This window comes from Bos indicus x Bos taurus, chromosome 6, assembly GCF_003369695.1.
Source record: "Bos indicus x Bos taurus breed Angus x Brahman F1 hybrid chromosome 6, Bos_hybrid_MaternalHap_v2.0, whole genome shotgun sequence".
Taxonomy (NCBI): domain Eukaryota; kingdom Metazoa; phylum Chordata; class Mammalia; order Artiodactyla; family Bovidae; genus Bos; species Bos indicus x Bos taurus.
The window spans coordinates 94,520,929-94,544,021 of record NC_040081.1 but is presented as its reverse complement, the minus strand read 5'-3'; the positions used below and the strand labels follow the sequence as shown (position 1 = coordinate 94,544,021).

The 23,093-nt window shown below is 38.0% G+C and overlaps 1 protein-coding gene across 1 annotated transcript in view; it reads right to left on the bottom strand.

The window, feature by feature from the left end:
• Positions 1-309: 309 nt before the first annotated feature.
• The window catches only part of FGF5 (fibroblast growth factor 5), a 23,501-nt gene continuing 717 nt past the window's right edge, over positions 310-23,093 (bottom strand). The window contains exons 2-3 of the mRNA XM_027544863.1: positions 13,630-13,733; positions 310-1,183 (exon numbers count right to left, since the gene is read on the bottom strand). Coding sequence (XP_027400664.1) covers positions 836-1,183; positions 13,630-13,733 — 452 coding nt within the window. The 3' untranslated portion in view covers positions 310-835. The remainder of the gene's footprint in view (positions 1,184-13,629; positions 13,734-23,093) is intronic.

The window sequence follows — 23,093 nt, the reverse complement described above, 5'->3', positions numbered from 1 at the left end:
AAATCAGTGCACTTGAACCTCTAATTCTTTTCCTTGCCTCAACTTTTAATTCCACCAAAAATTCCTTACGTTTTCTCCTTACTTCTAACCCATTATAGCCCAGCCACCACAGAGACAGGATTCCATATATAAAATCATGAATTTACACACACTCACACACACACACAAACACAAGCTGAGCCTTTAGTGCTGTTGAAGAGAATTTAAACATTTTAAGATGTAAAATTAAACTTACATGATCTGAGGTATGGTAGAAAAACAATCATAATAAAAATTAAAAGTGCAATGACTGAGAACAATGAAAAAGAAATCCACATGTTAAAAATGGTCTATAAACATATTTATAATTCATAAACTGCATTAAAATGGTTGTTTCATATCTTATCAATTAGAAATAATAAAAGTAAGAAAATATGCTCAATGCAGAGGTACTTTAAAAAAAAATCTAATAAAATACTTTTATCTCCATCAAAATATTCTTTGGAAACCAAAAATAAAAATGTATCATGGATGTTTTCTTCAGGTTGATCTGTAAAAGTCAGAAAAATACATAGTCCCCACTGTTGAACTTTCCAAAAAAGAATCCCTGTATGCACCAAGCATAAAGCAAAAGGCTTTATGTCGTCGTGAACTCCCTATATTGGTACAAAGAATTCCAGTTCAGTTACTATCAGAAAACATTTTTGTTTCAGTCAAGCTGAAACAAATGACCTGACTTCAATACAGTGTAGTATATAGCTGAAGCTGTGTCCAAGAAGTTGTCTTCAGAGTACTGAGGACAGCTGCAGAAACTCCTGAGGAGACTCCATGGTTTCTCACAAAACCAAAGTAAGTCTTAACCAAAGCGAAACTTGAGTCTGTATTTCACGGTGTTAGGACTTCTCCGAGGTGCGGAAAGGGGAACCTTTGGCTTGACAGGATTAGGTGGCTTTTTCTTTTCGGGAACAGTAACTGTGAAAGAAAGTTCCGGCTGCTCCAATTGCTTGAATCTTGGCAGAAAGTGGGTAGAGACGTGCTGAGGTTTAACCCGGGGGCTACAGCCCCGTTTAGCCTTCCCCCTCTTGTTCAGGGCCACGTACCACTCCCGCCCCGTCTTTTCAGTTCTGTGTATCGCAGAGGCATAGGTATTATAGCTGTTTTCTTGAAATCGCTCCCTGAACTTGCAGTCATCTGTAAATTTGGCCTAGAGGAAAAAAAAAAAAAAAGAAGAGGAGGAGGAAATTCAAGCAATGATAATATTTTCAGCATGTAATATAAAGAAGTCTTTATAGAAGTCTTTATAGAAGACTATAAAGAAAAACAAGAATTCCACTGGCCCCTGCACTCCGACTCCATTCTCTTTATAAAGACACATTTGCCTCTTTTAAAGTTGCTTTAAAATTACTATTTTCATTTCTATATTCCTACTTCATTCATCTTTGTAATGCTGGTGGTTTACTACGAATTACACAATTGTGAAATAATATCAGTGTATATTAAAATAACAGGAATTCAATATATTTAAATTCTGTTGCTCTTTTTAACATACATTGAAAATTTTAGTTAAAAATTTAACTTTTAACGTAAGATATTCCCCCTCCTAAACCATCAAGAAAGTAAATAGTACTATATTACTAAGAAACAATTGCCTGGTAAAACATGAATTCATTCAGAGAAATGGGGTCATGTTATCCTTTGAAACAAGAATACAGTTTTCAGTCTCATCCGTGTGCTTCCTGGTGCTGAGAAAGGGGTAGCATATGGCCCTATTAATATTGCATGTGTTAAGAGTTCTTTAGGAAAAAATTCATCTTCACACAGTGATACAGGAGAGTCTATTTGATGCCAGGAAGAAAAAAATTACCTTTTGGAGTCACTAGCAACACTTCAGGCAGATATCACTCTCTCTTTCCCTCTACACACACACACACACACACCTGCCCTTGAAAATGCTCACAGAACAGTGGAATAAGCAAAGAAGTAGACATTCATCACAGTGCAGTTTGATAAATGGAATTATGATAGTGGTATGCAGAGGGTACAAGGCATCTAAAAGGATAGAGGTGGCAGCGAAGAGGGCAGGAAGGTCTTCCTAGAAAAGGTGACTTTTGAGCTGAGTCTTAAAGTACAATGAGATAATAGTAATCAGGTGACATGAGAGGTTTTTCAGGGAACAGCAACGGTGTGTTCACAGGTCATCAGGAAGCTACTATAAGTTGTTCAATGTGACTTTCACTTAGGATGCATAGAGAAAGGACCCAGAGATAAAGATGACAAAGTAGGCCAGTACCAGCTCTGAAAAGGCTCAGTGTGCCGTACTGAGGAAGTTGAATGAACACAGCATAGGGGAAGAGCGCGAGATGGTGCCAAATAGACCTGCAATCAAATGCTAGTTCTGCCAATTGAGTTCTTAGCTTTAGGCTCCTTGTTCACAATACGTGCAGCCATTAAGGCTATTGTGAGAATCAAAATATTTTTCTAGGAAAAGGATCTGGAGTTTAGCTTTCATCAAATACAAAAGAGTCCATAACTCCCAAAGAAGTAGAATTCCCTATCCTGGACTAGGTTTCACAATTTCAGGGAGGACCATTTGTACAAACGTCTTGGGCTTTGGAATACTAAGGATCTTGACCCATATATATGAACACTAAATACCAACTCTAGTATTCTTCCCTGGGAAATCCCATGGACAGAGGAGACCAGCAGGCTACAGTCCACGGGGTTGAAAAAAGAGCTGGACATGAATTAGTGACTAAACAACTACATATATATTATATATATAATATATATATTTGTTTATATATATAATTCTTTATATATCATAGAGGTTCCATCAGTTCAGTTCAGTCGTTCAGTCCGACTCTTTGCAACTCCGTGAATTGCGATACACCAGGCTTCCCTGTTCATCACCAACTCCCAGAGCTTGCTCAAACTCATGTCCATTGAGTTGGTGATGCCATCCAACCATCTCATCCTCTGTCATCCCTTTTCCTCCTGCCTTCAATCTTTCCCAGCATCAGGGTCTTTTCAAATAAGTCAGTTCTTTGCATTAGGTGGCCAAAGTACTGGAGTTTCAGCCTCAGCATCAGTCCTTTCAATGAATATTCAGGACTGATTTCCTTTAGGATGGACTGGTTGGATCTCCTTGCAGTCCAAGGGACTCTCAAGATTCTTCTCCAACACCACAGTTGAAAAGCATCAGTTCTTTGGTGCTCAGCTTTCTTTATGGTTCAACTCTCACATCCATACGTGACTACTGGAAAAACCATAGCTTTGAGTAGGCGGACCTTTGTTGGCAAAATAATGTCTCTGCTTTTTAATATGCTCTGCTTCAGTTCCACACTGGAACTAACAGTCCTCTAGTTTCCTTGCTTCTCTAATAATATCAAGCTTTCTTCTGCAGTACAGATCCCAACCTTGTAATCTGGAAGTCTGAACACTGCAAAACAATCTACATATACCTACTGTTGATGGCCACATAGAATTTTTGAGTTTTGAAAGGTACTGACAATATCAGAAGACAACCAATCTCAGAGTATTTCCAATAGCACATTTATCTTACACATGACAGTCTACCTAAGTTATTTACATTTGAGTGTAGAGTGTAGTTCAGTCAAAAAGCTCTTTATCTGAGGACTCTGAAACTATGTATCTGAGAATCTGTCTACTGGCAATTCCTTTGACTGGGTCTTTAGCAGGCTATAATCTAGTGTTTTAAAGAACCTTTGTCTATGGCTTTCTCTCATCACATCCTAACCTACTGGCCCATACCTAGGACAAGGGTGCTATGCTGACATTCCTTTAGAAGAGGAGACATTTATTGTTCTTATTGGCCTTCAATTAAAAATGCTTTCTTACAAACCAAACATAGATTTGTCAACTTAGCTCTTAAAAGGACATCAGTGCTCTCCCATTCAATTAGATAATCTCAAAGTTTTATTGTAAAATAAAAACTATAGTCATGTGGTAAAAGAAGAGGGCTGCAGAGGAGGAGATGGTTGGATAGTGTCACTGACTCAATGGACATGAACTTGGGCAAACACTGGGAGACAGTGAGAGACAGGGAGACCTGGTGTGCTGCAGTCCACGGGGTGGAAAAGAGTCAGATACAACTTAGCAACTGAACAACAGCAATAGTCTTCTGGAATATTTTCTGCTACATAAATGGACAAGCATTTTAGAAAGGTGTGGAAGATTTCATTAAAAAACAGTAGCACGTATATTCATCCTGCCTCAGATTTTTTTTCTTAAAATATGTCTGAATAACATTTCTAATGTACAGTACATTATACTTTGACTTGACTTCTACCCCAGTTTCACACACACACAAAAATCATTTTCCTGAAATAAAGACAGCAGTGATTACTTAATTCAATTTTGACAAATTTTTTAAAAGTGTTGGCACCCCACTCCAGTACTCTTGCCTGGAAAATCCCATGGATGGAGGAGCCTGGTAGGCTGCAGTCCATGGGGTCGCTAAGAGTCGGACACGACTGAGCGACTTCACTTTCACTTTTCACTTTCATGCACTGGAGAAGGAAATGGCAACCCACTCCAGTGTTCTTGCCTGAAGAATCCCAGGGATGGGGGAGCCTGGTGGGCTGCCATCTCTGGGGTCGCACAGAGTCGGGCACAACTGAAGCGACTTAGCAGCACTGTATAATTTAACCTTTTTCTCCTAACAGTGTCAATGAAAATAAAGAAGAAACCTGTATTTTTTTTAATTGATGTGACCAACAGACACATGCATACACACACCTAACCTATAGCAATACTGTCCCTAAAATTATTGCATCTAAAAACTTTCTCCCTCTCCCCCTCCTCTGCTCAAGATTCATGTTCTTTCTTAAGAGAAGCCTTTACCAGGATGACTGTTCATGCTCTAGGTTTTTCAAGGGGCACTTAATTGTCACATGGAGTATAGAGATAGAATTCTGAGGACCCACACACTACTTGTAGGCCCTTAGCCATTCCAAACTTCACACTGAAACAGAAGCAAAGGCAGTCAGACTGTTTTGGTTTTCTTAATTGACTTCTAATTTAATGTTTTGTCTGAAAAATTCTTCCAGCTATGATGGAACAGAATCATTTGAAATGAACATTTCAGTGAGTTTTTTTTCATCAGGGGATCTAGTTTCTTCTGGAGAAACTGACTGTTCCTATCAATATTCCTGGCCCTTTTCAGACAAGATGGGAACCCCAAGCAGTGCATGAAAGTGAAAGTGAAGTCGCTCAGTCGTGTCTGACTCTTTGTGACCCCCGTGGACTGTAGCCCACCAAGCTCCTCCATCCATGGGATTCTCCAGGCAAGAATACTGGAGTGGGTTGCCATTTCCTTCTCCAGGGGATCTTCCCAACCCAGGGATTGAAGCAGACGCTTTAACCCCTGAGCCACCAGGGAAGCAGTGCATGGCTATCCTTAATGTTACTCGTTAAACATCTCTATAGCAGAGTCATCAAGCAGCAGAATTATTTATTGTACATTTGCCATTATACAATTTTAGATAATAAATCTACCAGGCTAAGTTTAACCTTTGAAATTCTTTTGGAATTATAAAAACTCCTTTAGCAAAATATATACTTTTAAAATAATAGAGCTGTGGTGTTCTGTGATAACCTCAAGGGATGGGATGTGGGGGTGGGAGGGAGTCTCAGGAGGGAGAAGATTCATGTATATTTATCGCTGACTCATGTTGTTTTATAGCAGAAACCAACACAACATTGTAAAGCAATCATCCTCCAACCAAAAACTTAAAAAATAAATAAAAGAACTGGATTATTTCCCTAGAAAAAGTGAAGTCAACATAAAGACTTTATCTACAGTTCAGGTGTGAAGTAGAGAGGTGAATCAGATTTCAAATAAGCTACTGAAAACAGAACACACATCACCTTCATCCTACCACCATCAGTCACTACAACAAAACCAATCATTAACATGTTCATAAAGAACCCCTATCTTTGTTTCTAATTCATTATTTTCTGAATTTATTCAATAGATGTTTATTGACTATCTATCACATCCCAGACACTGCTGGTTGCCATTTTTACGAAGAAAGACAATTTAATATGGTTCTGCCTGTGTTCTTTGTTGACTTAAATTATCTGTGTTTTTCTCTTTAATTTCTCCTTGATTTTGCAAGTGTAAAAATAAGTTACAGTCAACAAGCCATAACTGCAAAATTAAAATGAAATGTTTAAATTGGCTGATTACTACATAATTTAAAATAGTCTTAATTGACAGAACAAATAAAAACTAAATTACACTACTTTTGCTTGAAACTATGGAAATAATTCAGAGGTGGGGCAACACAGTGCTGTTAAATAAAACAAGAATTTTGGGCTTAGGAGAACACTTTGCCTTGATTCTACTCATCTCCTCACAGGGAGAGGGCACACAGTGGATATTTAAAAGAAAAATCAAATTCAGTTCAAAGAAAGTAATATTCCACAAAAGAACAAGTCTGCTTAATTGAAATCTGAAGGTCAATTAAACCACAGAATTCTTTCTGAAACAATATTTTTAAAAAACTTTCTAAAACCTTTTAATATAGTTTTTTTCTTAGTCAACATGCTCTAAGATGATTGAGAATCTTATAGCAAGGGAGCTGAGGGCATGTTAATAGGGTCCCAATTCTCATTATGTGCCACTATCAAAGTAAATATATGATGTATGAAAGAGATGTATAAAGAGGATTGAATTCAGGCTAATAGCAAAGCCCTGGAGTATAAACCCTCGAGTCTGTGGGGTATTTAATCAATTTTAATTCTTTATTTCACTTTTTATTTGATTTGCCTCTTGCAAAACTTTATAAAGTTAAGTAATAAATACAAATAATTAAAATGTTGTTGAAGGCTATATAATATTATTAAATCATTAAACTATTCTTATAGACTGTAATTAACGCAGTTATAGACCAAATTGTGCTCTAAACAACACTTTCTTGCTGCCTGCATCCCTACTTCCGGTTCCTCTATGTTCCTTCAGTGTGTTTTGGTTCCCAGTACTACCCACGCCAATGGGACTGCCCGGGTCAGGTGCCCTAAGCCCAGGCTGTTTTGTACGGTTGCGCAGGATGTTCCCAGCACAAAAGTACCAACCTTCGGTAGTGAGTGAAAGCCGAAAGCCAGACCCTGCTCCAACTGCTCCCAAGCAGAGAACTCCAGAACAGGGCAGCACGCACCCTGAAGGTGGCCTCCTACTCTTCACAAGTATTATATGGGTCAGTTGTAGGCAAGCCGTGCCATCTCCAGAGCTTGGCCATATTTCCTGCTTAGCAATCTCTAATCTGGCCATTCTGTATCTCAGTACTTCATGCTGAGCAATCAAGGGAATATATGTGAGTGCTCAGGCATGAGTTCTCAGTCCCTTAGTCATGTCTGACTCTTTGTAACCCAGTGGACTGTAGGCTGCCAGGCTCCTCTGTCCACGGGATTTCCCAGGCAAGAATACTGGAGTGGGTTGCCCTCTCCAGGGGAATCTTCCTGACCTAAGGATTGAACCCAGGTCTCCTGCATTGAATCAGATTCTTTACCGTCTGAGTCACCTTGCTCAAAAGAGCTGGGCTATTGAGGCCAGGTGTTTTACGTATATTATTTCATTCTCACATAATTCCACAACTATTAGGATGCTATTATCTGATTTTCCAGCCAGAAAAATAAAGAAACTAGTTCCTCTAAATCCCCACATTTACCAAATGCCAAGGTAAGCCTAAGACTTAAATCTCATCTACTGAATCCTAGATTCAAGCTCTTTCAGTAACAACGAGCAAATCCAAGGGCATCTCCTAGGCTTCTGTACAGTACTACCTTGCCCTAAAGTTGCTCCGTGTTAAAATACTGATAAAAACAAGTGCCACTCCCCAAGCCACCGGAGATATAGAACACCATCTCTCACTTTAGGCTGAAACGGATCTCCTAAGCTACAAGTCAATTCATTACATGTAATTTTCCTCAATAAAATAGAGCTTCAGTGTTGGAAAGATCCCCTAGAGGAAGGCATGGCAACCTACTCCAGTATTCTTGCCTGGAGAATCCCCATGGACAGAGGAGCCTGGAAGGCTACAGTCCATGGGGTCCCAAAGAGTCAGACACGACTGAGCACAGCACAACCAGATAAACATAGTGTGAAATTAAGGGAAAACTGACATTTACTGCAAAGGTAGAATCCTGAACCCATTTTTTTTTTTTTAGCCTGAGTTACTAGGTACTCAATTTTACTGTGTAAATTGAAAGTTCTTAGAAGATGGGGGTGCTTCCCAGGCGGCGCTACTGGTAAAGAACCTGCCTGCCAATGTAGGAAACATAACAGACAGGGGTTTGATCCTTGGGTTAGGAAGATACCCTGGAGAAAGGCATGGCAACCCACTCCAGTATTGTCGCCTGGAGAATCCCACGGACAGAGGAGGGGGCGGGCTACAGTCCATATAGTCCCAAAGAGTCGTACATGACTGAAGTGACTTAGCACAGCACAACACAGAGGATAAGGGAAGTTTCTATTCAATTCCTTTACAGAGGCCAATAAATTATTTTTTTAATGATGATGATAGCCATCACTCAAACCTTCATTTCTCCTTTCAATAAACATGCCCAGCTCTGGGGCTGCGGACTCCTCCTCACTCTGCCCCCAGCTCAGGAAGTCCAGTCCAGACTCTCATCCTGGGCAAGCCAGCTGGCACCCTCTGAAACCAAGAAAGGAGGCTTTTCTAGTCCTTGCTCAGGGCTGATCAAGCATACATTCCATGCCTGTTTCGTAAACTCTGCAATTAGCTTTCCTTCCAAGCATGATCCCCTAAAACCCTGAGAAACAAAAATAATTCCACCACATGCTTCTTTCTGTATGTTTAAAATAAGCTAAAATGTTTTCCCCCAACAACCAATGGGTGATCACGTATAGTTTATGAAAAGACTGACAAATTCATGATAACCACTTTTTCTAAGATTTAGATTTTTAAGGGAAAAAAACACGATGCACGAGAAGGATCTTAAAAAGTTATGAGATTATGACCATTGGAAATCCTTGCTTTCAAATTAAGTTCCTTGGGAAAAGGAAAACCCAGGACATAAGAGGCTACTGTATGCAAGACGAGTTGGGACCTAAAGAAAAGAACAAAAAGGCCAATAATGAATGCGATTTGAGGCTGGTCTAAATATCCAAGGGGGTCACAGCTGCCTGACCCCAAAATCAGAAAGAGGAGAGAGGGGATATAGGATCATGAAACAGCTGCCTGAGAGCAAATTCAGGAAGATGTGTTCTAACATTAAACGCTGAATACTTTCCAGGAACTATTCTAAGTGTTTTATATGTATTATCTCATTTAAAATGCTCCACTATCACCCTGTATTGTTAGTTTAATTTTCTTCCTTTTACAGCTGATAAAGCCAAGGAATAGAAAGATTAAGTAAAACAATACGGTTTAAGAAGAATGACACAATTTAACTACCAGACTCAAGATCTCCCTCTCTTACATCCAGACCCATCTCAGATAAATCCAGGAAGGCACCGTATATGAGACTCTGGATAAAGACAAGCAACCTGAGAAGAGAGCAAGAACAGAGTGAGGAGGGAGCATGAACAGACAGGCAGGCAGAGAGAGACCGAAAGAGAAGGGTGCTCAGCCTCACCTAGTACCTCAGCCTGGGAGTAAGTGGATAAAGTACAGAGGCCACAGAGAAGGCTCTGACTAACCCTCAGGGTCTTGGGGAAACAATTACCTCGTGCTTCTCTCAATGATTCTCAAGGCATCTTGAGAAGAAGACCAGACACCTTCCTCCTTGCAACGGCTGCTGAAAAAAACCTGCACACTAGGGATCTGACTGCATTGTCTATTTAGGGTCTTCCAGTTAAAGGTCCAGAGAAGGCAATGGCACCCCACTCCAGTACTCTTGCCTGGAAAATCCCATGGACAGAGGAGCCTGGTAGGCTGCAGTCCATGGGGTCGCTAGAGTCAGACATGACTGAGTGACTTCACTTTCACTTTTCACTTTCACGCATTGGAGAAGGAAATGGCAAGCCACTCCAGTGTTCTTGCCTGGAGAATCCCAGGGACGGGGGAGCCTGGTGGGCTGCCATCTATGGGGTCACACAGAGTCAGACACGACTGAAGCGACTTAGCAGCAGCAGCAGCAGCAGTTAAAGGTCTGAAGCAGAGCTTCGTGGAGATTAATATGAGTGTGTTGGTTGACTGAGTGCACAGAGCAGAGCACACTGAGATGGCTGAAGTCCAGATAAAACTTCTCTTACAGAATTAACAAACTTAGCACACAAAGGAGGTCAGCATAAATGTTGCCTAAACCTGAGCTTTCTGGGCTGATAATACTGTTCACCATCTTCGTGTCCACTGACCATGAAGCATTTTCTGAAAGAAGATTTTCTGTGAATGAAACAGATCTCCTTTTTCTTCCGGGAGTACATCCTAAAAGAGGTTCCTGATGCAGCTCCTCATCACACTGAATGACCAACATTTACAAAACAGTGTGATAAGTTTCATGGTGCACACGTCTCCTCCTTTCTAGACTTTAAAATCAGGTACAGGAGACACAGAAGTAGATGGGGGAAAAAGATCCTCCCAAAGAGCTTGGAATGAGAGAGAAAGAGAGAGAAGAAAGCAAAAATAGTCTAAGGATGAACCACAGAATTCACTCTTTAAAATGTAGCATAAAAATATTATTAAAACATGCAACTATTAATTTCCATAAAATAATAGCTGAAAATAGTGTAAATAGTTCCAAATGAAACAAAATATCTTCTTTCGAGCTACCTTTTCCATACCAAGCATTATAGCGTTTAAATGGAGAGAGAATTTTTAAAGCATGTTATTCTGGTTCAAGTTTTTGTTAACTGTGGTAACTTAGGAAAATATTTAACATCTCTGACTGAGACTGTTGCCTCACCTAACCAGGTAATGAGAGAATGTGAGTGAAAGAACTTTGAAAGAAATATACAGATATTTTATCTCTATCTAGTAACTAATTTGTAATAGTCTGATTGTTACTATATAAAACAAGAAAAATCTACTATAATCCATGAATATTTCTCGACATACTATGGGTTTACTTTCCCCAGAATTATATGACTACTTTACATTTATAGTTCACACTTTGTAAATAGAACCCCAAAGTTACTCTTCATTAATTTAAAATTTTTCTGGTTTTATTGAGATACAATTGACATACAACACTGTGTAAGTTTAAGATATACAACATGATGATTTTATATAGCTATTTTTTGAAATGATTATAAAGTTACTCTTTAAATGGCTCTGCACAATTATTAATTTAAAGCAACTCACTTAATTATATATTTAATCTTGAAAGTGTAAGGCATTTTAGCCTTTTTAGTGGTGATGAAACTTTGCAAAAGTCAAACTAAATCAAATAATTATATTTAAAGTTATAAGAACAATTTTTCAACATGTTTAACTAGTAACTAAAAAGAAGAAGGAAATCATCTGGCATATAACTAATAAACATTAGGGCTAATACTATACCTAAATTCAACTTCCTCAAAAATAATTCGCTTTATAATCTAATTAGGTGTCTATCGAGAGAATAATAAAAGCTCAAATAAGAGACAGTGGGCTTGGACAATTGGTTTTTAAAAAATTCACATAATCATAGGGCTTAATTTTTTATCTTCAATTCAGCTCAAAGTCATCAGAATGACTTTTATATCAAAGAGCTTCAATGAGTGACAAGAGCAAGGCTTGCTTTGTACTGTTTAAAAGTCATTACTCCATGAAATAACTTTTAGCCTGCCAAGATGAGAAAGAATAACAGATGCTGTTTTTGCATTATCTGCATTATTTCAGCCAGCCTTCCTTAGACATTTGGGTCAAGTTTCTGGAAATTTGTTACTTGCATTTGACAGAGGAATCATGTATCCTAACCTCTCAGTGTGACCTTTCTAATTGGCATCCATTTGTAATACTTTGCTTGCTGCGACAATTATCCTTAAGCTGGCCCAAGGTAGTCTATTTTTTGCATATGCTAAGGCTTGAATCAGAATATTTTAAAAATTAAGATTTTCACCCAAAATAAGCAAACCAATAACAGAAAATTTTTTTCAGGAATTGCATATTATTATAATGCTTAGAGTTTGAAGGTGTTTCAATCTTTAATGACCAAAGTAGATCGAAGAAAAGTTATTCAGTGCAGAAGCATTTGATGATTCTTTTCCATTTTGTGTGTGGATTTTTAGAACATCTTTTTAAAAATAAAATGGCATGTCCTGCTTTCCACAGAACTTTGCCCCTTAAAATAGGTTATAAACCAGAGCAATTATTTTATGAATATTGTAATTTGCTAGAATAAAATAATCTGCTCAGAAAATGAGATAAGTAAATCTAGTTATAACTCTTGCAATGGATGATCGAAGAGGTTAACAAAGATTTAATAAACTGAGATTATAGTAGTTTATTGTATTTAAATTTGAATTATCTAATAATAGGTAATATTTATTGAGCACTTACATTGTACCTAATATTGTTCTAAAAAGCTTTGTATATATTATCTCATTTAATCCCCAAATAACTGTAGAAATAGCTTCAGTTTTATGATCTCCTTCAAAAGCTATTAACAAGCCACCTTTAGATGCTAGAGAAAGGAAAACAAAGTCTTAAACAGTAAACCAAGTGAAATTCTCTTTCAATTTTTTAAAAGTCTGTAAAGCAGAAATCATAATTAGTAAGTTTCAATTGACTGCGCTCGATTAAAACTTCCTATATACTTTGAAAACTGGGAGTCATATTTCTCCAATTTAATAAGAATTAAAGTGAATAAGGATTAAAGGAGTAGCTTTAAAGAAGAACTGCTTTTTAAAATGATTTAGTGTGACAAAACAGTACACCACAGACAAAGCATAAATAACTTTAAGGGCTGTGCATACACACTAATACTAATGAAAGAAACTCTCAACAGGAAAATTAAGCTAAATGTACTTTACTAACTTTAAAACATTTTAGTGTTTCCCAAGTAATGAGCATTTTCAGAACAAAGCGTAGAAATCTATAATTTATAAATTGATTACAAACTGCGTAACTAGTCCAAAAAAAGTGTTTACGAGTGCAGAATCAGTCTTCGTAGTTTTAAGAAGTAATTGTTTTTGATGTAACAAAAACTACAAGATGAAAATGTCTCAAATGAAATTTCTCTATTAAAGGTCAAAATCATCTCATTATTGGTTTCTTCCCACCATACTTATTAAAATAAATATGTTTTATTACTTAGACTCCATTTTTGACATAATAAGTAGCTTTTAAAATTAATAACATGATCTACTGGTTACACAATCACCATCAGTATGTAACTTTAAAATATAATATCGTATTTCCATAATGTTTCTCCTTACTTGGACCACTATTAAGACATAAATAATGACAATCACTTAGAGAATGCTTTTTTCAAATAAACTTATCCTTAAACCTTTTTGTGGATTCTATATTATCTTTTCAAATAAATAAAATATTTAAATTATTACTTACAAAAACACACACAATTCTCTTGGTTTAATGGACACATAATCTTATAAAAATGAAAAACATAAAGTTCTCTGGGCAAATTGTCTTATCTATCAATTTGGAAAATCACTCGTTCCATTTTACACATGTAAAATCTCTGTAACACCTTTAACAAATATAAAGTAGTTCTACTTACACTTGCATGGAGTTTTCCTTTTTTTGACATCGCTAAAAATTTGTTGCTGAAAACTCCTCGTATTCCTACAATCCCCTGAGACACAGCAAATATTTCCAAAATACCTAGGATGACAGAAATCCCAAAATAAAACACAGACTCCTCTATATATCATTGTGAAGATTTAAATTTCTACAGAGACTCTTTCCATTCCTTATTACTGTGATTTTTTTAAAAAGTATTGAACATCCTTGTTTATTGTGACATTTATTATGTAAAAGGAAAAAAAGGTTTAGCACTCAAGTATTCATTTAAAATGATAAATTTCAAGGTTCAAAATTTGCTTGTGCTTCATTAGCACTCATTTTTTCCTAAAATGATGTCACTATTCATAATCAGTGTTTGACAGAAGAATCTTTTCAAGTTCTAGAGAAATGGAAAAGACTGTTTAAAATGTTTTACAAAATAATTCTCATGCATTGTTGCTCAGTCAAAGATAAGACAGTCCATTGAATATTAAAGCACATACAACTGCACTCAAAATTAATATAAATCACTGGAAGCCTTGAAAACAATATTCAATGAAGTAAAAAATCCCTCTTCTCAAATGACCATAATTATAAAAGTACAAATCAATATATATCATACCCTATCATTTAGTGGTTGCTTATTTCAAAATTACACATAACAAGACATTGAAAGCACCATAGATAATTTGGGGTTGTTAGCTCAATGAAGTGTTTGATGGATTACGGTTTGAGACATCTTGCATTTTGAATGACTCTTCTGGAAAAAATCTCATGAGGTATTTTATTATGTTATCATTTATATTTGGTATTTCATAGTGAGAACTACCAAGTCTATGTCCCTCTGTCTCCTATAATAACTTGAAAGTTCACATCCACTGGGTCAAAAGAGTTGCACACTACAGTTCATAGGGTATTTTTAAGAAGCTGAAACTCATAGTCTGTATATAATTGGAATTCCTGTCTGTTTACCATAAACTCATATGTAATGCCATATGAACAAGAGAAAAGCATAGGGCTTTTTGTTAACTGCCTACATCAAATTGCAAAAATAAAAAAGATAAAATATTATTCATTAAAGCTATAAAGGGACCTGCCTTGGAAGAAAGGAAGGAAGCAAGTGGGAGTGGAAGGGAGAAGGAAAAAAAATCTCAATATTTCAATCTGTAGTATTTTGAGCATATATTCTAATTAGCATATTTCAATAGGACTCTGTTGAATAGGGAAGTTCATCAGATTTTCTTAACATAGTAATCTCCTCCTACAGTATTTGAAGTATATATAAAATTATTCAATATACAAGAAGCAGTGTATTGTGGATATACATGTATATAATACATACAAACACATATATGAGTATCTTTATAGAGCACTTAAATGTTGCATAATGTGACCTAATACCTATAACTGTAGCAAATCCTGCCACTTATTTATTCAACTTCATTTTTAAAAAATACTTGAACAGAAAGTTCATAGGGAAACTACTGTTCTTATGAATAAGTGTTCTTAGCCTGGAGTAAATAAAACACATCTCAAGAAAACTACCACTACCACTTTATTAGTGGGTGTTTCTTTAAAACCAACTCCCCCAAATCTAAAAACTATTGGAAAGGAATTACTTTTGCTTTCAGGAAAAAAAACTCCTAAAAAAAAAACCCAAAACAACACTGTGTCTTAGAAATTTTTTTCTTCAAAATGTTTTCAAAATTCAATTTATAATAGATGTTATGATACAGACTGATTGTGATGCGTATCCAAAGACTTAGAAGCATTATCATTTTATCAAATAGTAACAAAGCACACAGAATGCTTTGTAAAGATAAATTTACTACATAATGTAGTACAATAATAATATTATTAATAAAGCATGATTAGAATATCTGATGCAAAGTTATATTTCTATCAAAATTACAGGGTGATATTGAAAATAGCATTAATGATTTTTGATATTTCGGAGATGATAAATACAATTGAGAATACTATGTAGACATCTGTTAAAAAATGAGACAGGGAGAACACAAGAAATCATCTATGTGTAGAATGACAGATACAAAACAGACAATGTGGAGTTGGTAGAAAAGACTTGATTGTATGTTTCCCTCAATTAACGCCTGGCTCTTTACTAGTAAAGGCTTTCTGTATTATTGTCTGGAAAATCACCTGGTTTTGTAATCTATTGTGTATTAGTGGGGGGAAAAATTCTCATTAATTCTCATGTGTTTGCAGGTTAACATTTAAGAGGTCAAGACAAACGGGCTCTGTAAATATTTGTTTAATATTTTGTTTATATAACTGGCTTCCGACAACATATTCTATTTTTAAGAAAGACCCATTTTGACTCATTTCCCAATTGCATGTATATGTTATATAAAATTTGCATTGTAATAAATTTTAAATACGGGGAAGATGAAACAATATGTGTGAAAATGTTATTTTATTACATACTACATGGCTTCTTTTCTTATAAGTTCCAGTACAAAAAATGATATATTGCCTGAGAATAAAAGGATTTTATAATTTTTTTTTGAATATTATCATTTATTTTTTAAGTAGCAAGTCAATATAGAAAAGTGCACACATCTGAAGTACACAGCCCAGTGATTTTCACAAAATGAACACACTTGTGTAATCATGGCTGATCAAGAATCAGAACAATATGTCTTTCCTCCCTTCCTCCCTCCTGCCAGTCCACTCTCTTTCTGGCTAACACATGCATCTCCGTGCAGCTCAAATGAGGATTTTGGGGTCTGATTCATAGAGGGTTGCAAATAATTAAGGAAATGGCACTGAAAAAAAAAAGGACAGGTTTTGTATCTTATAAACTCAGAATGAAATCGGCAAGTTAGGCCTCTCCTGTCACATAGGACTAACTTCAAAGTGAAAGGCACAGATCATAATTTCAAATGAGACTCTTTGGTAAACGTCCTACTACTTTTACTAAAATACCTTGAGTGTCCCATATTGCAAGGCATTTCAGCAGTACTTATTTTATTTACTTTAGTATTTTATTTATTGATTTGGCTGCACCAGGTCCTAGTTGCGACACGCAGGATCTTCTAGTTGCAGCACAGTCTTGGGATCTAGTCCCTCCACCAGGGATAGAACCCAGGCCCCCTGTACTGGGAGTGCAAAGTCTTAGCCACGGGACCACCAGGGAAGACCCACCAATACTTATTTTATTTATTTATTTATTTTTAATTCTGTAAATTTATTTATTTATTTATTTATTTTTATTTTCATATTTATTTTTTTAATAATTTTTAACATTTTTAAATTTCAGGTATACACATGCTCCCCATCCTGAACCCTCCTCCCTCCCCCCTCCCCATACCATCCCCCTGGGCCGTCCCAGCGCACCAGCCCCAAGCATCGTGCACTGAACCTGGACTGGCATCTCGTTTCATACATGACATTTCACATGTTTCAATGCCATTCTCTCAAATCTTCCCACCCTCTCCCTCTCCCACAGAGTCCATAAGACTGTTCTATACATCAGTGTCTCTTTTGCTGTCTCGTATACAGGGTTATCGTTACCATCTTTCTAAATTCCATATATATGCGTTAGTATACTGTATTTATGTTTTTCCTTCTGGCTTACTTCACTCTGTATAATAGGCTCCAGTTTCATCCACCTCATTAGAACTGATTCAAATGTATTCTTTTTAATGGCTGAGTAATACTCCATTGTGTATATGTACCACAGCTTTCTTATCCATTCATCTGCTGATGGACATCTAGGTTGCTTCCATGTCCTGGCTATTATAAACAGTGCTGCGATGAACATTGGGGTACACGTGTCTCTTTCCCTTCTGGTTTCCTCAGTGTGTATGCCCAGCAGTGGGATTGCTGGATCATACCTAAAGGATTTTATAATTTTAAGAAAATTATATTTAATTGAAACCTTGAAAATATAATTCTGCAAAAATCATTCTATTTCAAGTTATGAAGAATGAAGGAAAGAAACAAGCTGAGATTAAATGAAATAATTGTTTTTTCAAAAGTTAACTTTGGTATGATGTTCTAAATTTTAATGTAATTATAGTGTACTATTGGGAACACTCGTAAGATTATAGTTTTAAAGTCATTTCAACAGTAATTTCACAATGTCTTTTTTCATAGAATATTGGAGTAGATTCTTCAGGCCCCACAATTCAACCTCTTTCCCCTCACCTGCCTAAAAAGATCACAGGCCTATTGATTTTTATGCCAAATCTCAATAACTCATTAAAGAATTCTAAGTGTTTTAAACCTATGTGCACTATATCACATGTATATAAATTTCAGAAAGCATTTCTCTAAAATTGATTTTTTTTTCAATTTTAGTAATTTCCGCTTAGGAGTCAGCAATAATAAATTTGATGGGAATTTACAATTCCCATGGAAGCCCAAATGGTAGCCAGAAGAAAAACTGTGGAAGGCCAAGTGTCTCAGATTACAGTCAGTGAATGTTTGTAAGTTGGATTGTTTCTTTGATCATCTCACTACCTCTCTTCCTTTTCAGGATACTCCATGTGTACACATGTATGAATATATGTCTTAGTAATCTCCTGCTATTTTGGTCCTGCTGGGGGAATGGGAATGGCACCCCACTCCAGTACTCTTGCCTGGAAAATCCCATGGATGGAGGAGCCTAGAAGGCTGCAGTCCATGGGGTCGCTGAGGGTCGGACACGACTGAGCGACTTCACTTTCACTTTTCACTTTCATGCATTGGAGAAGGAAAAGGCAACCCACTCCAGTGTTCTTGCCTGGAGAATCCCAGAGACGGGGGAGCCTGGTGGGCTGCCATCTATGGGGTCGCACAGAGTCGGACACGACTGAAGTGACTTAGCAGCAGCAGCAGGGGGAATGGGAAAGAGAGAGAGATCAGTATAAATTAATTCACATTAAAGTACAAGTGACAATGTGTTATCTTTCCTAGGGTGCTCACATTTAAGAGGATCAAAAGTAAAAAGCAGTGTTAAATTGAAGGAATTATTCTCTGTTGGTGGAATTCTGGGATTGACATCTAGGTTGAAGGATGCAGGGATTCAGGGTCTCGCACTGCTTAATCTACTTACAAGCATTAGGTGTTCATTACAAAGTAAACTTATTCCCATAAGAAAATCTCTATCTAGATTTGTTCACTTAGTCCCCTCTAGAATTTTTAATACAGTAAGACTTTTATCAATGATGGTTGATACAGTTATGTAGACATCTCCCTTTTTTCTATTTTATCAGTGAATAAGATACACAAATATTCCATGTATTCAGAAGATTTCAACAGTGCATCTGAAAACTCTCAAAGATAAATCATTTAAAGCTGAAGTTTCTCTACTTGGCTTCACACAGCAACAAACATGATAAGTCATTATCAAATCTGAGTCTTGAAATCTGAGTTTAGCAGTCTTCATTAAGTTAGCAAATTTGCCACTTGAGTTTTTCCATATAGATTCTGGTTTATTTAGGCTTCAGGGACTATATAAAGGTTGACTGTGCATTAATATCAAGGTTGACAGTGAATTCAGATTTTTAAAAGCTAGCCAAAATAAATGACTGTAATCTCCATAATTTTATGTGAACGGTTAGTCTTTGTGTAGCTATAGCCTTAAGCTTTTGCTCCCTGAACTGACAGTTACTTGACTGCCTTTCCTTCAGTGGCCCAAGATAAGCCAACAGAAGCATTGTATTAAAATTAAACTTGAAAATGTAGAAATTAAAGGAAAGTTTTGTTTTCATTCAGTAGTGGAATTCTATCATCTATCTGTCTTGCCCATCTTCATCCTTCCTTAGCATTTCCTATGATAAGAGTTTATGTGCAGTGAGCTTGATTCTTGTCTTTAAAACTTGGGATAACTCTTGTATGAGAAGCTAAGACTATATTAAGTGGTACACCTTAGCTAAACAAATTATATTTCAAGATCTATGGGAAATGTACTTTTGATAACAAAACAAAAAATATTCAGGGTTTTGGAAATTTTTTAATGTCAAATGATAGTCATGAAACATACATGCATATATATTTCTCTCTTCTGATAAACATTACAGAAAATTATGGAGTTTAGAAGAACCTGTTAGAATGCAGTTTCATGGCAGAGTTTTGACTCTTTACAGAGGTAACAAGCTGTGTCAGAATAATGTGTTTTCCATCACTGCTAACTCATAGACAGTAGAATTAGATGATGAGGTAAAACTGATGTATCCTCCATGGTTCTCATGGTCCAAGCTCTCTCAGCATCTCTTAAGAGATTTGGGCAAATGTTTCCTCATCTACTCCAACCAATAGTCCATAAACAACTCCTGTGTTTACATATGTATCAGGAAACCATCATGTGCTATCTTCAAAAAGGTCTATGACCAACTTCAATTAGCAGATCTTGTTTCTCTTTCACAGCTACTTAAAGACAGAGATTCATTTTAAACTTTCAAATTACATGCTGTCCTTTTAAACATGACATATTTTATAAATTCTTCATGGATCAACAGTAGCAAAATCTTATGATACAGTATAGGACATTCCAGATATCACAAAGCTGAAAATCACCATGATTTAAACAAATTATACTTTCCTCTGTGAGAAAATCCTGTAGAAGGCAAAGGAAAAAAAAATCCCAACTAACCCAATATCAAGTAACCAGAATATCAAGCTTGCTGAGCTAGGTATCCTGTGTTGGGTACATGAACAAATGCATGAATGAATAAGTGAATTGATCGAAAGCCAAGCAAAAGATACAGACTAAACTGTGAAAGGCTGTTGTTATAAACTGGAATGAATTAGGAAAGCATTAAATTTCTTAGTTAAATTAAGAAAGTTTTATTTAGGCACTTTTATTTAGTTTTGCTTAAGAAACAAAGCAGCATTTTGTGTCTGTTCTTGTTAGATATCTTTCAAAGTGGATTTTAAAATAAAAGGTACCTTGGAAATAAATACTGGCCAATGTCTTCTTTAGCTGAATATATTCTCTGTTGATCTGTTCTCATTTTCCCTTTCTCTACTTTTCTATAACTTCCCCTCCAAAAGGCCTAAGCTGCAAAAAATCTTTGTCTCTTGTGGTTTCTTCCAAGAGAAGAGGGTAAATACTGTGGGAATGAGTCTGGTTTTCAGAGATTCCTAGCACACCAAAACCCGCTCCAACACCTCCTTTACCCACTCTGGGATCCAACCTGTGGCTCCTTGCAGGTTAGCTTTGAATCTTCCCTTGGGAACAGAGAAGTCATTCTCTGTTGAGGCTGAGTTTGGGGATAAACTACAGGAAGAATGGGCTTCCCTGGTGGCTGAGTGGTAAAGAATCCACCTGCCAATGCAGGAGATGTGGATTTGACCCCTGAGTTGGGAAGATCCCTTGGAGAAGGAAATGGCAACCCACTCCAGTATTCTTGCTTGGGAAATATCATGGACAGAGGAGCCTGGTGGGCTACAGTCCATGGCATCTCAAAAGAGTCAGACACAACTTAGCTACTGAACAACAGGAAGAACAGAATAGAAACAGTGTTCCTGTAAGAGGAAGAGGGAAAGATTACCACAAGTGGGGAAATGAGCTCTGATGTCTGGTGGAAGGAGAGCTGGGTGGGACAAAATGAGGACAGATGGAAGTAACACTTGCTTAGACATAACATTTGCTTACCCTGAAATCTCCGGAAATTCCCCTTCACCCTAATTGACCTTGCCTTTTATCACCAAATATGGCGAGAAGTTTAACGAGTGCAATGAACCTTAAAACACAGAAGTAGCCCCCTCGGACTTTCCTGGTGATGCAGTGGATAAGAGTTCACCTCCCAAAGCAGGGGACAGAGGATCAATCCCTGGTCCGGGAAGATTGCATATCCCCCTGAGCAACTAAGTCCTGTGCCTCAACTCCCGCGCCCACACACTGCAACTAGTGAAGTCTGCACTCTGCAACTAGAGAAACACTGCAATCAGAAGCCCATGCACCACAAGGAAGGGTAGCCCGGGCTCCTGAAAGTACAGAAAGACTGCCACTGCAAGGAAGACCCAGCCAAAAATAAATACATTCTTTAAAAAAAAAAAAAAAACAGTCCCCTCTGAAGAGCGTGTGGGAGGCCCTGGCATTCGCTAGGGCTGACGCGGAAGGCCCTCTCTGGGGTTCGGTGCTCCAAGCCACCTCACCACGGGCAGCACAGCAAGCTGAAGGCAGAGGCGGTAGGAGCAGTCAGGGGCAAGGGGCAGGCGTGGACGCGCTCGCGTTCCACTTCCCGCCTCCTGAACTCCCAAGAGAGAGCTTGCCAGCCGCCCCCCCGCCCCCCCACCGATATGCGCATCTCCAACCCCCCGTGGGGGCGGCTGCCAGCCCCGCAGTGGCGCCCCCGCTCCTCCGGAGCTTGGTTAAGAAGAAATCTGTGGGGTCACTGGCTTGAGGCAGAGAAAGTTAAGTACACCTGGGAGCCACCAGGCTGAGACTCCGGGCCGGATGACTGCGCTGTCTCCTGGCCACGTTTCCACTCTCCCTGGGTCCCTGAGGCCCGGGCCGTGAGTCTATCTGTTGGACCAGCCCCGGCTGGAAGAGCCATCTGGCCCTACCGAGGAAAACGTCCGCAGAGATGTCCCCAGTCCCACACATCTTTCCCCTCTGCTGCCTTGGAGAAACAGAAGAATCAGGAACCGCAGTGATGGTCTGGAAACTCAGACAGAGTGGAAGGGAGGAGACAAGGAAGGAGGGAAAGAGAGAGAGAGCTAAACTAAGAAAGAAAATTTTAAACTTGGCTTAAATTTAAAAACCCACAAAATTTTCACCTGTACTGAACTGAACTGCCTCTAAATGTTCTCTAAAATACCGAACTTTCCTTTAATTGTCCTTGGAGGACAAAAGGCCGGCCACTCTTCCTCACAAGGTCTGGTCATGGTCTCAAGATACTAAACGTTGCTAAACCCAACTCCGGAATTAATAATTCGAATGTCCATCACGTCTCCCTCTCGAAACGTGTCCAGTTTTCTAGATCACTGTCTTCTTCCAGTCAGAGAACGTCTGGTCTCCTGTCTGGTATACCTATATATCCTATATGTATATGATGTGCAAATATGTACCTACCTACAAGAGACATATACGGATACACACACACACATATACGCACACACATTATGTAGCAATTTGGGGTTTGTGGTAGCGGTTGTGAGAGGGGAGTATGTGAGATTTGGTTATTTTTAAAAGAACTGTTCCGTTATGGGCAGGTAAAGGGGTGCACTTTGCTGCCCAGTGGAAAATGCTAGTCTGGTAAACAGAAGCAGAAGGTAAACAGAAACTAAACAAGGAGAAAGATTTTTGGTTTTCCTCCGGGCACAGGTTGGAGCTCCTCTTTGGGACCAGGGCAAGCTGGAAACAAGATGCCTGTCTGCACCAGCCTCGGGGTAGCCTGTACCTCAGGAATCGCCTTTCCCCATCCCCACGAGACCGGTAAGGGTGTGCGTGCCACCCAGACGCACCTCCAACCCAACCCGCCCGGCTGTTTCGAGGGCCGGCTGGAT